The sequence below is a fragment of the Emys orbicularis genome, chromosome 15 (assembly GCF_028017835.1).
Source record: "Emys orbicularis isolate rEmyOrb1 chromosome 15, rEmyOrb1.hap1, whole genome shotgun sequence".
Classification (NCBI taxonomy): Eukaryota; Metazoa; Chordata; order Testudines; family Emydidae; genus Emys; species Emys orbicularis.
Genome location: NC_088697.1, coordinates 2031145 through 2046489, shown reverse-complemented (window position 1 = coordinate 2046489; position 15345 = coordinate 2031145). Strand labels below are relative to the sequence as shown.

Genomic DNA, 15345 nt, shown 5'->3' with positions numbered 1-15345 from the left:
AAAACCCCGGATCCTTTTCCCTCCCGTTAACTCAAAGAACCTGGGTGGGTTTTTAGGGTTCGCCCCCACCCCCCCGTTTTCTTTTGCTGGTTTGGAGGCATCTGCAGGCAAGTTCGAAGCTGGGCGTGGCCGGCCCCTTGACTTTCCATTGTACCGCTGTCATTTTGGGGCTGGCGTTCGGAGAATTTAAGGCCGGAGGGAGACTCGCTGGCTAGGGTTTCTTTTCGGGGGGGGCCGGAAGCCAGGTTTTGGGGCTGTCTCGGAGCGCGGTTTGGCATGCACCCTGGAAATACATTGCTCTCCGGTTCTGTTGTAAGACTCTGAGCAGATTTTTTTTTTAAAGGGCTTGACCCCTGTTTTTCTAGTTTTTTGGGGGGAGGGGGTGTCTCTGATCTCTATTTTAATCCGGTTCCCCCACTGCGATGTGCCCACATCGGGCTAATGATTGTTACTTCCTTTCAACAAGATCGGGGGGTCTTCTATTGGCTCGGTTCATGGTTGGGGGGTGTGTGTGTGGGAGCTGGGGGGGTTGCAGGTGAGGCTGGGGGAAGGAATTTGGGGGGAGGGGAGCTGATGGGGAGGGGCTGAGGGATTGGAGGGGAGTTGGGAGGGCTGGGGCAAAGGTGGGGGAAGAGCTGGGAACTTGGAGTGGAGAGCAGGTGAGTGGGCATGGGGGAGAGGGGGAATTTGGGCTGGGGGAGGGAATTTGGGGTGCAGGGGCTGGGGGAGGGAATTTGGGGTGGGGGGCTGGAGGCGGGCTCTGTGGGAGGAGGGGCAGGGGATAACAGGGGTTCCTGGCTGATCCCCTCCTTCCCCCCCCCCAGGGTGACTGGGCCCCCCTGCCATGTCCACTGAGAGCTCCCCCCTCCTGAGCTACCGGCTCTTCAGCGTGGTGGACGACGGGGAGATGCCGGGGAGCCGGGCCCAGGAGGAGGCCCCCCTGGTGGGGGGGGATATGGGGGGCGCCGCGGGTCCCCCGCATCCCGACCCGGCCCGCCGGCTCTCCACCTTCTTCGGCGTTGTGGTGCCCACCGTCCTGTCGATGTTTAGCATCGTCGTCTTCATGCGTGTGGGTGAGTGACCCCCGCGTTCGGGATTCTCCCCCTAGGGAAATCGCCACCCCTAGGAATACCAACAAACCTCCATCCCCCCACGGTTGCGTGATTGATTTCCAGCCAAAATCTTGGAGCAGGGAGTTCCACTGGCTATTTCCAGCAAAAACCATGGAGCAGGGAGTTCCACCAGCTAACGGGGGGTGGGGTGGCCCATACTTACCCCCCCTCTCCTCCTCCAACCCAGTGGATGAATGAAAGGTGGCCCAACGGTCATCGGAGGAGGCTAACAGGTGACCGGGAGGCGCGCCCCGAGGCCGTGGGGATGGGCCCAGTCCGGGAACATACCACCCTAGCTCCACCATGGTGCCCCTCATGCCCGACCCGCAGCCCCTCTCTGTCGCCCCCTAGGGTTCGTGGTGGGGCACGCCGGGTTCCTGCAGTCGCTGCTCATGCTGGTGGTGGCCTACGTCATCATCCTGCTGACCGTCCTGTCCGTCTGCGCCATCTGCACCAACGGTGCCATCCAGGGGGGCGGGGCCTACTGTATCCTTCAGCCAATGGGGATTGGGGGATACAGGGGGCGGGTGAGGGGTGTCGGGAGAGCTGCTTATGGAGGGGGTCTTTGGGGAGACTCTTGGGGGGAGGGGAGATGGGATATGGGGGGGCTGTCTCTGGGGGCAGGGGCTGTGAGGAGCAGTGGGTGAGGGGAGAGCTGTTTATGGAGGGGGTCTTTGGGGGAGACACTGGGGATCTGGGGGAGGGGAGATGGGATATGGGGGAGTTGTCTCTGGGGGGGCAGGGGCTGTGGGGAGCAGTGGTGGGGGGTGTTGGGAGATCTGTTTATGGAGGGGGTCTTTGGGGGAGACTCTGGGGGAGGGGATATAGGGGTGCATGGGGGGCAGTGTAGGAGTTGTCTCAGTGGAGTGTGGCGGGGGAATAGGCTCTGTGGGGGGGGGGGTGGCGTCTTCCCCCCCCCCTCCCCCCCAGGATACCATGGCGTTTCCTTAACGACCCCCCCGCCCCCCAGTCATGATCTCGCGGACGCTGGGCCCTGAGTTCGGGGGCAGCATCGGGCTTATGTTCTACCTGGCCAACGTCTGCGCCTGCGGGGTCTACATCCTGGGGCTGGTGGAGGCCGTGCTGGACGTCTTCGGGGCAGGTGGGCCCGGATGCCTGGGTTCTCTCCTCGGCTCTGGGAGGGGAGTGGGGGCTGGTGGGTTAGAGCAGGGAGGGCTGGGAGCCCGGACGCCTGGGTTCTCTCCCTGGCTCTGGGAGGGGAGTGGGGGCTGGTGGTTAGAGCGGGGGGGGGGCTGGGAGCTAGGACTCCTGGGTTCTCTCCCCGACTCTGAGCGGGGAGTAGGGCCTCTGGGGGGGTTGGAGCCCGGATGCCTGGGTTCGCCGCAGTCCTGATAGTGCCCCCCCCCCCCCCCGCAGATGGAACAGACCCCCCCGGCGCCCGCGCCCTGCCCCAGGGTTATTTCTACAGCTTCCTCTACGGGTCGGTGGTGCTGCTGGTCTGCCTGGTGGTCTGCCTGGTGGGGGCCCGGATCTATGCCCGGGCCGCCTTCCTCATCTTCCTGGTGGTCAACCTGGTGCTGGTGGCCATTTTCGTCAGCTTCGTGGCCGTGGGGCCCCGCCAGGTGTCCGTCGCCCGGGACGCCAACCACACCTTCAACGCCAGCTTCACCGGCTTCCGCCTGGCCACCCTGCGGGCCAACCTGCCCGGTCAGCGGGGGTGGGGGCTGGGGGGGGCAGAGGGAGAAAGGGAAGGGTGGGGGGGCAAAGCAGGGGATGGGGGCTGTGTCAAGGATGGAGGGGACATTAGGGGTACGGGGGGGTCCTGAGGGGTGGGGGGGGCTAGAGATGTGGTGGGGGACTGGAGATGGGGGCAGAGGGAGAAAGGGAGGGGTGGGGGGCAAAGCAGGGGATGGGGGGTGTTGAGCGGGGAGGGGGCGTTAGGGGCAGGGGGGTCGTGGATGTGGGGGGGGCCCAGAGGGAGAAAGGAAGGGGTGGGGGCGTCGAGCAGGGAGGGGGCGTTAGGGGCAGGGGGGTTGTGAGGGGTGGCAGGGGGGTCGGGGATGTGGAGGCGGCAGAGGTGGAGGGTGGGGGGACTGGAGATGGGGGGCAGAGGGAGAAAGGGGGCAGTGGGAGTGTTGGGGGGGCACCGGCTGGGGTGATTGGAGGCACACTGGGGGGCACATGGTCAGCAGAGGGTGGGGGAGCAAACCCTGGGGGGTGGAGGGGGTTGTGGGGAGATGACGGGATCTGAGGGGGGGCGCCACTGCCCAGGGGTGGGGAGCCGAGGCCCAGGAGGGGGGCGTGTCGGGGGGGGGCGAGCAGACAGAGGGGAGGAGTTTGTGGGGAAAGGGGAATGACCCCCCACTTACTTGTCGTGTCTCCCCCCCCCAGCCATGTACTCCCGCGATTACACCACCAACAACGTCATGACGTTCGCCACCGTCTTCGCCGTCATGTTCAACGGCTGCACCGGGATCATGGCCGGGTCCAACATGTCGGGTGAGCCCGGACGCCTGGGTCCTGTCCCCGGCTAAGGGAGGGGAGTGGGGGCTGGTGGGTGAGAGCAGGGGGACCTGGGAGCCAGGACTCCTGGGTTCTCTCCCCGGCTCTGGGAGGGGAGTTGGGGCTGGTGAGGTAGAGCAGGGAGGGGGGCTGGGAGCCAGGACTCCTGGGTCCCATCCCGGTGCTGGGCTGCCGTTGCAGGGGAGCTGAGGAACGCCAGCAGCTCCATCCCCAAGGGCACCATCATCGCTGTGGTTTACACCTTCATCATCTACTTCCTCCTTTTCCTCATGACCAGCTTCACCTGTGAGAGGTGAGGGGGGACAGGGATGGATGGGGGGGGGGGGGGAGTTGAACACACTGCTGTTGGCACCAAGGGGAGGGGCTAAAAGAATAGAGGCGGGGCTAGAGGTGGGGCTTAAGGAGGAGCTGGCGAATGGGTGGAGCTAAGGGATCGGGGGCGGGGCTAGGAGAGCAGAGGGTGGGCTGAGGGGTGGGGTTGGGCGGAGCTTCAGGGCACGGGGATGCGGTGAGGGCGGGGGTGGGAGGGAAGGTGGAGGCGGGGCTATCGGGGGTGGGGCAGAGGGGGGGAATGGCCAGGGGGCGTGGCTAATGAAATGGGGTCGGGCTAAGAGTTGGGGTAGGGGGCAGGGCTTAGGGTGGAGTTCGTGTGCAGAAGATGGGTGGGGGCGGGGCTATGGATGGGTGGGGCTAGGGGGCTGAGGTGGGGTTCAGGCACAGCTAGTAAAAGGGGCGTGGCTTTCAGGGAGGGGCGTGGCTTTCAGGGCCAGAGTAAGAGGTGGGGTTAAGCCACAGAGCAAGTTGAAATGGGCGTGGTTTTCAGGGATGGGGCGTGGCTTGCAGGGTCAGACTAAAAGGTGGGAAATGGGGCATGGGGCAGGGACAAGGCGTGCGTAGGGGAGCTGGGGTGTGGTGGGTGGGGTGGGGTGGGAGGGGCTCAAGGCCTGGCTCCGCCCCCCTTTCCAGGACACTGCTGAAGGAAGACTACGGCTTCTTCCGTTCCATCAACCTGTGGCCGCCCCTGGTCCTGGTTGGGGTTTACGCCGCGTCCCTCTCAGCCTCCATGAGCTCCCTCATCGGGGCCTCCCGCATCCTGCACGCGCTGGCCAAGGACGACCTGTTCGGTGAGTCCCCCCCCCCTCCCCCGGCCTGGGTCCCCCCGGCCTGTCCCATGGGCCCCCCCCGCCTCCCGACCCAGGTCGCTTCCTTGCTCTGACGCGCTTTTCTCCCCCCACAGGCATCGTCCTGGCTCCAGCCAAAATCGTCTCCAAGGGGGGGAATCCCTGGGTGGCTGTTCTGTACACCTGGGCCCTGGTGCAGGTAAGCGTCCCCCCCCACCACCTGATCCCCCCCTCCCAGAGCTGGGGAGAGAACCCAGGAGTCCTGGCTCCCGGCCCCCCCCCCGCTCTAACCCCCAGCCCCCACTCCCCTCCCAGAGCTGGGGAGAGAACCCAGGAGTCCTGGCTCCCACACCCCTTGCTCTAACCCACCAGCCCCCACTCCCCTCCCAGCGCCAGGGAGAGAACCCAGGAGCCCTGACCCCCGCTTCTCGGTCCCCCCCCAGCTGGTGCTGTTCGCGGGGAAGCTGAACACCATCGCCGGGATCGTCACGGTGTTTTACCTGGTGGCCTACGCGGCCGTGGACCTGGCCTGCCTGGCGCTGGAGTGGGCCTCGGCCCCTAACTTCCGGTGAGGGGTGGGCGTGGGGGGGGGGCCATGACTGGGGTCGGGGGGGCGGCTTGGGGGAAAGGGGGTGGATTTTGGGGTGGGGGCTGTGTCCAGGGCTGGGGAAGGCGGAGGGGGGGTTCATGGGGAACTGGCAGGGGGGGTGAGGAAGAGGGGGATGGGCATGGGGGCAGGATCCATGATCCTCTGGGGGGCAGGGGAGCTGGGATTTGGGGGTCCCTGGTGGAGGGGGGCCCCAGGGGCATCTGTGGAGTGGGGGGGCAGGGGATCTGGGATTTGGGGGGTTCCTGGTGGGGGGGGGCAGGGGCATCTGTGGAGTGGGGGGGCAGGGGAGCTGGGATTTGGGGGGTTCCTGGTGGGGGGGGGGCAGGGGCATCTGTGGAGTGGGGGGGCAGGGAAGCTGGGATTTGGGGGGTTCCTGGTGGAGGGGGGCCCCTGGGGTGTCTGTGGAGTGGGGGGGCAGGGGAGCTGGGATTTGGGGGGTTCCTGGTGGGGGGGGCCCTGGGGTGTCTGTGGAGTGGGGGGGCAGGGGAGCTGGGATTTGGGGGGTTCCTGGTGGGGGGGGGCCCAGGGGCATCGGTGGAGTGGGGGGGCAGGGGAGCTGGGATTTGGGGGGTTCCTGGTGGGGGGGGCCCAGGGGCATCTGTGGAGTGGGGGGGCAGGGGAGCTGGGATTTGGGGGGTTCCTGGTGGAGGGGGGTCCCTGGGGTGTCTGTGGAGTGGGGGGGCAGGGGAGCTGGGATTTGGGGGGTTCCTGGGGGGGGCCCTGGGGTGTCTGTGGAGTGGGGGGGCAGGGGAGCTGGGATTTGGGGGGTTCCTGGTGGGGGGGGGCCCAGGGGCGTCTGTGGAGTGGGGGGGCAGGGGAGCTGGGATTTGGGGGGTTCCTGGTGGGGGGGGCCCTGGGGTGTCTGTGGAGTGGGGGGGCAGGGGAGCTGGGATTTGGGGGGTTCCTGGTGGAGGGGGGCCCCTGGGGTGTCTGTGGAGTGGGGGGGCAGGGGAGCTGGGATTTGGGGGGTTCCTGGTGGAGGGGGGCCCCTGGGGTGTCTGGAGTGGGGGGGCAGGGGAGCTGGGATTTGGGGGGTTCCTGGTGGAGGGGGGGCCCTGGGGTGTCTGTGGAGTGGGGGGGCAGGGGAGCTGGGATTTGGGGGGTTCCTGGTGGGGGGGGGCCCTGGGGTGTCTGTGGGGCAGGGGGGGCAGGGGAGCTGGGATTTGGGGGGTTCCTGGTGGAGGGGGGCCCCAGGGGTGTCTGTGGAGTGGGGGGGCAGGGGAGCTGGGATTTGGGGGTTCCTGGTGGGGGGGGGGCCTGGGGTGTCTGTGGAGTGGGGGGGCAGGGGAGCTGGGATTTGGGGGGTTCCTGGTGGAGGGGGGCCCCTGGGGTGTCTGTGGAGTGGGGGGGGCAGGGGAGCTGGGATTTGGGGGGTTCCTGGTGGGGGGGGGCCCTGGGGTGTCTGTGGGGCAGGGGGGGCAGGGGAGCTGGGATTTGGGGGGTTCCTGGTGGAGGGGGGCCCCAGGGGTGTCTGTGGAGTGGGGGGGCAGGGGAGCTGGGATTTGGGGGGTTCCTGGTGGAGGGGGGCCCCTGGGGTGTCTGTGGAGTGGGGGGGCAGGGGAGCTGGGATTTGGGGGGTTCCTGGTGGAGGGGGGGCCCTGGGGTGTCTGTGGAGTGGGGGGGCAGGGGAGCTGGGATTTGGGGGGTTCCTGGTGGAGGGGGGGCCCTGGGGTGTCTGTGGAGTGGGGGGGCAGGGGAGCTGGGATTTGGGGGGTTCCTGGTGGGGGGGGCCCAGGGGCGTCTGTGGAGTGGGGGGGCAGGGGAGCTGGGATTTGGGGGGTTCCTGGTGGGGGGGGCCCAGGGGTGTCTGTGGAGTGGGGGGGCAGGGGAGCTGGGATTTGGGGGGTTCCTGGTGGAGGGGGGCCCCTGGGGTGTCTGTGGAGTGGGGGGGCAGGGGAGCTGGGATTTGGGGGGTTCCTGGTGGAGGGGGGCCCCTGGGGTGTCTGTGGAGTGGGGGGGCAGGGGAGCTGGGATTTGGGGGGTTCCTGGTGGGGGGGGGGGCAGGGGCATCTGTGGAGTGGGGGGGCAGGGGAGCTGGGATTTGGGGGGTTCCTGGTGGGGGGGCCCAGGGGTGTCTGTGGGGCAGGGGGGCTGGGATTTGGGGGTTCCTGGTGGGGGGGCCCAGGGGTGTCTGTGGGGCAGGGGGGCTGGGATTTGGGGGGTTCCTGGTGGGGGGGCCCAGGGGTGTCTTTGGGGCAGGGGGGTCCTGTCTGTAACCCCCCATCTCCTCTCCCCGCCCCCCAGCCCCACCTTCCAGCTGTTCAGTTGGCACAGCTGCCTGCTCGGCATCGCCAGCTGCCTGCTCATGATGTTCCTCATCAGCCCCGCGGGCGCCTCGGGCAGCCTGGTGCTGATGCTGGCACTGCTCGGCTTCATCCACCTGCGGGCGCCCGCCAGCTCCTGGGGCTACATCAGCCAGGCCCTCATCTTCCACCAGGTACCAGGGAGAGAACCCCGGAGTCCGGGCTCCCAGCCCCCGCTCCCCTCCCAGCGCCGGGGAGAGAACCCCGGAGTCCGGGCTCCCAGCCCCCCGCTCCCCTCCCAGAGCCGGGGAGAGAACCCCGGAGTCCGGGCTCCCAGCCCCCGCTCCCCTCCCAGAGCCGGGGAGAGAACCCCGGAGTCCGGGCTCCCAGCCCCCACTCCCCTCCCAGAGCCGGGCAGAGAACCCCGGAGTCCGGGCTCCCAGCCCCCGCTCCCCTCCCAGAGCCGGGGAGAGAACCCAGGAGTCCGGGCTCCCAGCCCCCGCTCCCCTCCCAGAGCCGGGCAGAGAACCCCGGAGTCCGGACTCCCAGCCCCCACTCCCCTCCCAGAGCCGGGGAGAGAACCCAGGAGTCCGGGCTCCCAGCCCCCGCTCCCCTCCCAGAGCCGGGGAGAGAACCCAGGAGTCCGGGCTCCCAGCCCCCGCTCCCCTCCCAGAGCCGGGGAGAGAACCCAGGAGTCCGGACTCCCAGCCCCCACTCCCCTCCCAGAGCCGGGGAGAGAACCCAGGAATCCGGGCTCCCTTCTGTCCGTCCTACCTTCTATTTCTGACCCCGCCCCCTCTGACACACCTAGTACTGGGGGGGGATCTGTCAGCTGGGCCCCCTTCAGCTGTGGGGGGATTGATGGGAGGGGGGCTGTGGGGTGGCCCCTGAGAGCTGGGGACGGGATGGGGGCCACTGTGGGGTGGTGCCCGGCTTGGTGCCATGGGGGGCGATGGGGTGGGACTTTTTGGGGGGGGCCTGCACCCAGCATCTGGGGTGTCCCCATCTTCCCCCCCCCCCCAGGTGCGGAAGTACCTGCTGCTCCTGGATGTGCGCAAGGAGCACGTGAAGTTCTGGCGCCCCCAGATGCTGCTGATGGTGGCGAACCCCCGGAGCGGGGCCCAGCTCATCCACTTCGTCAATGACCTCAAGAAGGGGGGGCTCTTCGTGCTGGGCCACGTGGAGATCGGCGAGCTGGGTGAGGGACCCAGGCGTCCGGGCGCTCGCCACCCCCCGAAGGAACCCAAGAGTCCTGGCTCCCAGCCCCCCCTGCTCTAACCACCAGCCCCCCTGCTCTAACCCACCAGCCCCCACTCCCCTCCCAGCGCCGGGAAGAGAACCCAGGAGTCCTGGCTCCCAGCCACCCCAGCTCTAACCCACCAGCCCTCCTCCCTTCCCAGAGCCGGGGAGAGAACCCAGGACCCCTGGTTCCCAGCCCCCCTGCTCTAACCACCAGTCACCACTCCTCTCCCTGAGCCGGGGAGAGAACATAGGAGTCCTGGCTACCTTCTATTTCTGCCCCCCCAGACACGATGCCCTCCGACCCCATCCAAGCTCACTACAATTTCTGGCTCAGCCTGGTGGATAAACTCAACGTCAAGGCGTTCGTGGATCTGACCCTCTCACCTTCGGTCCGACAGGGAACCCAGCACCTGCTGCGCATCACGGGGCTCGGTGAGTGTTATAGTCAGCCACCCCGCCCCAGAGGTGGGCGCTTCTCCACACTGGGCGAGGGGTCCCCGGGTCACCAGCCGCCCCGCCCCAGAGGTGGCCGCATCTCAGCGCCAGGCGAGGGGTCCCTGGGTAACCAGCCGCCCCGCCCCAGAGGTGGCTGCATCTCAGCACCGTGCGAGGGGTCCCCGTGTAACCAGCCGCCCCGCCCCAGAGGTGGCTCCATCTCAGCCCCGCTGACTGTCTCTGTCTCTCTCTCTCCCTCTCCCTCTCCCTCTCCCCTCCTCCCCCCCCCCCACCCCCCCCGCCCCAGGCGGCATGAAGCCCAACACGCTGGTGCTGGGTTTTTACGACGCCTGCGTCCCCGACGACTACTTCCTCCACGACCCGGCCTTCAGCCAGGCCCGGGAGAACGACCACTTTGGGGTGGACCTGCCGGCCCTCCAGGCCCACTTCCCCGCCGTGCGTGGGGACGGCGTCCCCAAAGCCCTGCCGTCCGCCGAGTACGTCTCCATCCTCTCGGACGCTGTCAAGATGCACAAGAACGTCTGCCTGGCCCGCTACTTCCCGCTGCTGGACAAGGAGCGGCTCTTCTCCTCCAAGGCCGAGGGCTGCTTCGTGGACGTGTGGCCCCTCAACCTGCTGCGCCCCGACACCCCGGCGTACGTGGACGTCTGTAGCCTTTTCCTGCTGCAGCTGGCCTGCATCCTCACCATGGTCAGCTCCTGGCGGGCCGCCTGCCTCCGCCTCTTCCTCTGCGTGGAGTCGGGCGACCGGGGCTGGGTGGCCAAGGAGGAAAAACTCAAAGAGCTCCTCAGCAAGCTGCGTATCAAGGCCACCATCCGGGCGGTCACCTGGGACCACGTGGTGGCCCTGCACGGCCAGCGGCCGGCGGCCGGCGAGCCCTTCCTCAACCCGGCCGCCCACCGGGTGACGGACGAGTACCTGGCGGCCGTCAACGCCTTGGTGCTGCAGCAAGGGGGCCAGGTGGCCGTGAGGTTCCTCTACTTGCCCCGGCCGCCGGCCGACACCTCCATGTATGAGCGGTACCTGGAGCAGCTGGAGATCCTCACCCGGGACTTGGGGCCCACCCTGCTGGTGCACGGCCTCACCCCCGTCACCTGCACCGAGCTGTGAGGGGGGGCCCCCCCCGGCCGTGCCAGAGGAGGACAGTGGGGCAGGACCTTGGAGATGTTCTTCAGCTCCTGGCGAGGGCCTGGGGAACTCCTGGAGACCGCGCTGGGCCGGGACGTCCCGCCTCCGGGGGTGGGGCGCGCAGCCAGGATCTGGGGGACGCACACCCCCGTGGGATTAGCTGAAGGGGCCTGGCCTTAGAGCCCCTGAAACCTGGTGCCTGTAATGAGCAGGGGAGGAGAGATGCCCCCAAACTGAGGATGCAATATGGGGGGGCTCAACCCCACAATTGGCCCCTTTCCCGCTCATTCAGCTTGCGCTGTACCCCATTATCTCTGCACCCCCACATTCCTTCACTGCTTAGTAGGGGGTCCCCATTTTTCCCAGGTACCCCCAAATCACTGCCTCCACCTTCTCAATCTCCTCCCATCACTGCTTGGGAAGGGGTCCCCCTTGTTTGCCCATGGGGCCCCAAATCACTGTATCTCCTATTCTTCGTCTGCACCTCATTCAGGGCTCAGTAGGGGGGTTCCCCATTTTTTCCAGGCACCCCCAGATCATTGCAACCTGAATTCTCCATCTCCACCACCCCAGTGCGGGTGGGGTCCCAAGCTGCTCCTACACCCCCAAAAAAATCCTTCTGGGGTTTTGCCTCTTCTGCACTTCCTGGTCTCTCTTCTGAGGAGGCCCCAGATCCCCCAACGCCTGTTGCCTTAGCTCTGTGCCCCCCCCAACCTTACAGCTCTGGGGTCCCCCTCCCGCAACAGCCCACCTTGTGTGCGGGGGTGGGGTCCTAGCACCCTCAATATTGGGTGTCCTACTCCAGCCGGGCACAAAGTGGTGCCCTTAAATAACCCAGCTGGGATTAACCCCCGGAGGGGGGGATAGAAGCAGGGGGAACCCTAAAAACCAGCCCCCCCTCCAGGCGGCTTATTTATGCTACTAGGACTAGATTTTTGGTTAATGTTCTCTCGCGGATACCTCATGTAACACGACTGACCAGCGCCCCCCGGAGGAGGGGGTAATAACACAGCAAGCTAAGGGGGGGCGGGGCATTTAGACATGTATTTTAACGAGCGCACTCAATAAACGGACAACGCAAAAAAGGACAGGGGCCAGTGACGGTGTGGTTATTGAGTGAGTTTTTTGGGGGCTGGGAGCCAGGACTCCTGGGTTCTCTCCCCGGCTCTGGGAGGGGAGTGGGGGCTGGTGGGTTAGAGCAGGGGGTGTGGGAGCCAGGTTCTCTCCCCGGCTCTGGGAGGGGAGTGGGGGCTGGTGGGTTAGAGCAGGGGGTGTGGGAGCCCGGACTCCTGGGTTCCCTCCCCGGCTCTGGGAGGGGAGTGGGGGCTGGTGGGTTAGAGCAGGGGGGCTGGGAGCCAGGACTCCTGGGTTCTTTCCCTGGCTCTGGGAGGAGAGTGGGGGCTGGTGGGTTAGAGCAAGGGGGGGCTGGGACCCAGGACTCCTGGGTTCTCTCCCCGGCTCTGGGAGGGGAGTGGGGGCTGGTGGGTTAGAGCAGGGGGGCTGGGAGCCAGGACTCCTGGGTTCTCTCCCCGGCTCTGGGAGGGGAGTGGGAGCTGGTGGGTTAGAGCAAGGGGCGGGGCTGGGATTTGGGATATGGGGCTGGCTGTGCACAAGCCGCTGGTCATTAAAAAGTTAATCCCGGTGGTGGGCGCACGGTGCATGCTGGGAATTGTAGGCAGACTCCAGCTCCCTGGAAAACCAGCCACATGGAGAGTGCCGGGTGAGATTTCAGCAGGGAGCCCGGACTCCTGGGTTCCCTCCCTGGCTCTGGGAGGGGAGTGGGGGCTGGTGGGTCACAGCAGGGGGGCTGGGAGCCAGGACTCCTGGGTTCTCTCCCCGGCTCTGGGAGGGGAGTGGGGGCTGGTGGGTTAGAGCAGGGGGGGCTGGGAGCCAGGACTCCTGGGTTCTCTCCCCGGCTCTGGGAGGGGAGTGGGGGCTGGTGGGTTAGAGTGGTGGAGAGGGGGGCGCTGGGAGCCAGGACGCCTGGGTTCTCTTCCCCCCCCCCCCCCATGCCGGAAGGGGAGGGGCCAGCTCTGGGGCTATGCTGTAACCCAGGAGCATTTCCCTGCTGTTAACCCCTTGGGTTGGGTTGGGCTGTCTTCCCCCTCCTCCCCGCCATTCTCACCCGCCTCAACCCACCAGCCCCCACAACCCTGCCACATATAGAACCCAGGAGTCCTGGCTCCCAGTCCCCCTCCCCTTGCTCTAACCCACCAGCCCCCACCCCCCTCCCAGAGCCGGGGAGAGAACCCAGGAGTCCTGGCATTGGTGTCCCTTGCTCACAGAAGAGTTGAGGTGTGATTTCCTGTCCCGCCCTCCCCCTTTGGGTCTGGGCCAAATCCTGAGTCTTCCTCACTCAAACAGCCCTGCAATTTCAATGGCTTAGATTGTTACCCACCTGTTACACCCACTCTGCCCCAGAGGTGGGTGCATTTCAGTGCCGGGCGAGGGGTCCCCGGGTAACTGGCCGCCCCGCCCCAGAGGTGGCCGCATCTCAGCGCTGGGCGAGGGGTCCCCGGGTAACCAGCCACTGCGCCCCAGAGGTGGCCGCGTCTCAGCACTGGGCGAGGGGTCCTTGTGTAACCAGCCGCCCCGCCCCAGAGGTGGCCGCATCTCAGCGCCCAGCTCTAATACAATTTCTCTCTCCCTGCAGGGACGTCCCGAGGTCTCTGCTCCCCGATGTTCACCAGGGCCTCCCCTTCCCGGGCTCCCCAACGCGGGCCGCCCTGGTCTCCGGCTCCTACCTCTATTACCACTACGGCTGCGACGGGGTGGACGACCGGGGGTGGGGCTGCGGCTACCGGACCCTCCAGACCCTCTGCTCCTGGCTGGCGGGGGCCGGAGCAGGGCCGGGGGGCTGCCACGGGCCGGTCCCCTCCCTGCCGGCCATCCAGCAGGCCCTGGTGGAGATGGGAGACAAGCCGACGGCCTTCGCTGGCTCCCGGGACTGGATCGGCACGGTGGAAGCCGCCTTGTGCGTGGATCACTTTTTCGGGGTGCCGTGCAAAATCTTGCACAGCCCCTGGGGGAGGGGGCTGGGTAGGCAGGTGGGGGCCTTGTACGCCCATTTCCAGGGGGGTGGGGGGCCGGTGATGCTGGGGGGTGATGCCGACAGCTCCTCCAAGGGGCTGCTGGGGGTCTGCTCCGTGCCCGCCGGCCACCATCTCCTTGTCCTGGATCCCCACTATTACTGGGGGGCTGGGGGCCTTGGGCGGGAGGGGATGCAGGCGGCGGGGTGGGTGCGCTGGCAGGGCCTGGCCTCCTTCGACCCCGCCTCCTTCTACAATCTCTGCCTGCCGCAGTTCTGGCGGGCCGCGGGCGAGGGGGACGGCGCTGGTGAAAACTGATTCACACGAGCGAGCGTCGCCCGGACGGCCGCCACTGGGCCACGTGAACCTTGGATTTCACGAGTGAGAGTCGCCCAGAGGGCCGCTAAGAGCTTTGCACAAGGGAGATGTCACTGGGACCCGTGAACATTGATTTGCACGAGTAAGGGTTGCCCGGCCAGCTGCCCAGCGCTTTGCACAAGGAAGATGTCAGTGGGACTTGTGAACATTGCTTTGCATGAGTGAGAGTCACCCGGCTGGCCGCCAAGGAATGTGCACAAATGGGCCACGTGAACTTGGTTTGCACAAGCGAGAGTCACCAGGATGGCTGTCAATCGCTTTGCACAAGGAAGATGGCACGGGGACTCGTGAACATTGGTTTGCACAAGTGAGAGTCACGCGGCTGGCCGCCAAGGGGTTTGCATAACTGCGGAGACGCCGGGGTGAACGTGGTCTCGGCCGGGGTGCCCACTCCGAGCCCGGATCCCCGAGGCTGCCCCAAAGAGGGGCTGTTAAAAGCCGGAGGCCGGGGAAGCTTGGGGGAGCAAACTGAAAGGCCATGGCTGGATCTGGGTGCGCCCCCAGATAAACCTTGTGTCTCATGCATATTTTTCCTTTAAATGTGCCTTTACCAGCCTGTTAACAGACGGGCGTTCCTTGACCTCCGCTCGTCTGTGACATTGGGTTCTGTAAATCCAGTTCAAATGCTCATTCATCCCTTTCCGCCTGATGCAGTATTTTCTTTTGTTGGTAACGCAATCCATAACAATGCTAACGACGAGACAAACGACCTAGGACAAAACACAATCTTCGTCGTGACAGTAGATGAGAGGCATTCTGGGTTTCTCGTCGGCTTTTCCTGATTTTCTGAAAGACCAAAAGAACTGGTTTCTACCCCTTTTGGGGGGGCAGGTGATTGCTTAAAATAGCCCTTTCTTTTACAAATGCTCTGGCTGATTGCAGGCAAAACAGAGGAATTACCCCCATATTTTCCTGTGTTTTCGTTCTACAGGCAGGCCAGGTTGTTAGCCTTTAAGAGTTTAGGGGACATGATCCCACTGCTCAGTCATTACATTCATGAGGCAATGTGCCTCAGTTTCCCTTTTTATACCGCAGAGCAGGTATGTCATGGTTTTCTCTGTTGTGCGAAGCGTTAAGTTTATTCACAGGTAATAGGTGAGCAGCTTCACCATCTGGCTTTAAAGGATTTTTCCAAAACTTATACACACGACACGATCCATTGTTACCGGGGTACTTGGCATTGGGCTACACTGAATGTTACTAACATTAACATCGCAGCTATTAAACGTGTCTTGTTCTACCAGGCCCTTTCTTTGGACAATTTTGTTTTTGAGGCCAGCGTGTTCACTGTGCTCTTGAAATCTTTGCGTAGGCATTTGAATTTCATTATATCCTTGGGGTTTGGTTGAATGAAAAGCTAGGGGTATCATGCATGTTAGCAGACGCCTTTTGTACCTGTCTTCAGATTTCAGCACGGTGCGCGCACCTGTCTCTGGGGGCAGGGGCTGTGGGGAGCAGTGGGTGGGGGATGTTGGGAGATCAGTTTATGGAGGGGGTCTTTGGGGAGACACTGGGGGATCTGGGGGAGGGGAGATGAGATAT

At 65.6% G+C, this 15345-nt stretch overlaps 2 protein-coding genes across 2 annotated transcripts; both read left to right on the top strand.

The window, feature by feature from the left end:
- Window positions 1-844: 844 nt before the first annotated feature.
- SLC12A9 (solute carrier family 12 member 9) lies at window positions 845-10378 on the top strand. The gene is made up of 13 exons (XM_065416932.1): window positions 845-1073; window positions 1464-1598; window positions 2083-2214; window positions 2490-2780; window positions 3465-3572; window positions 3777-3888; window positions 4563-4720; window positions 4834-4916; window positions 5161-5285; window positions 7572-7764; window positions 8594-8768; window positions 9098-9244; window positions 9555-10378. Exons 1-13 carry the CDS (start codon window positions 845-847, stop codon window positions 10376-10378), a joined length of 2712 nt encoding a protein of 903 aa, XP_065273004.1.
- Window positions 10379-12102: 1724 nt separating this feature from the next.
- On the top strand, window positions 12103-13743 carry UFSP1 (UFM1 specific peptidase 1 (inactive)). The gene is made up of 2 exons (XM_065416941.1): window positions 12103-12116; window positions 13050-13743. The coding sequence occupies exons 1-2, from the start codon at window positions 12103-12105 to the stop codon at window positions 13741-13743; spliced, it is 708 nt and encodes a 235-aa protein (XP_065273013.1).
- Window positions 13744-15345: the final 1602 nt, after the last annotated feature.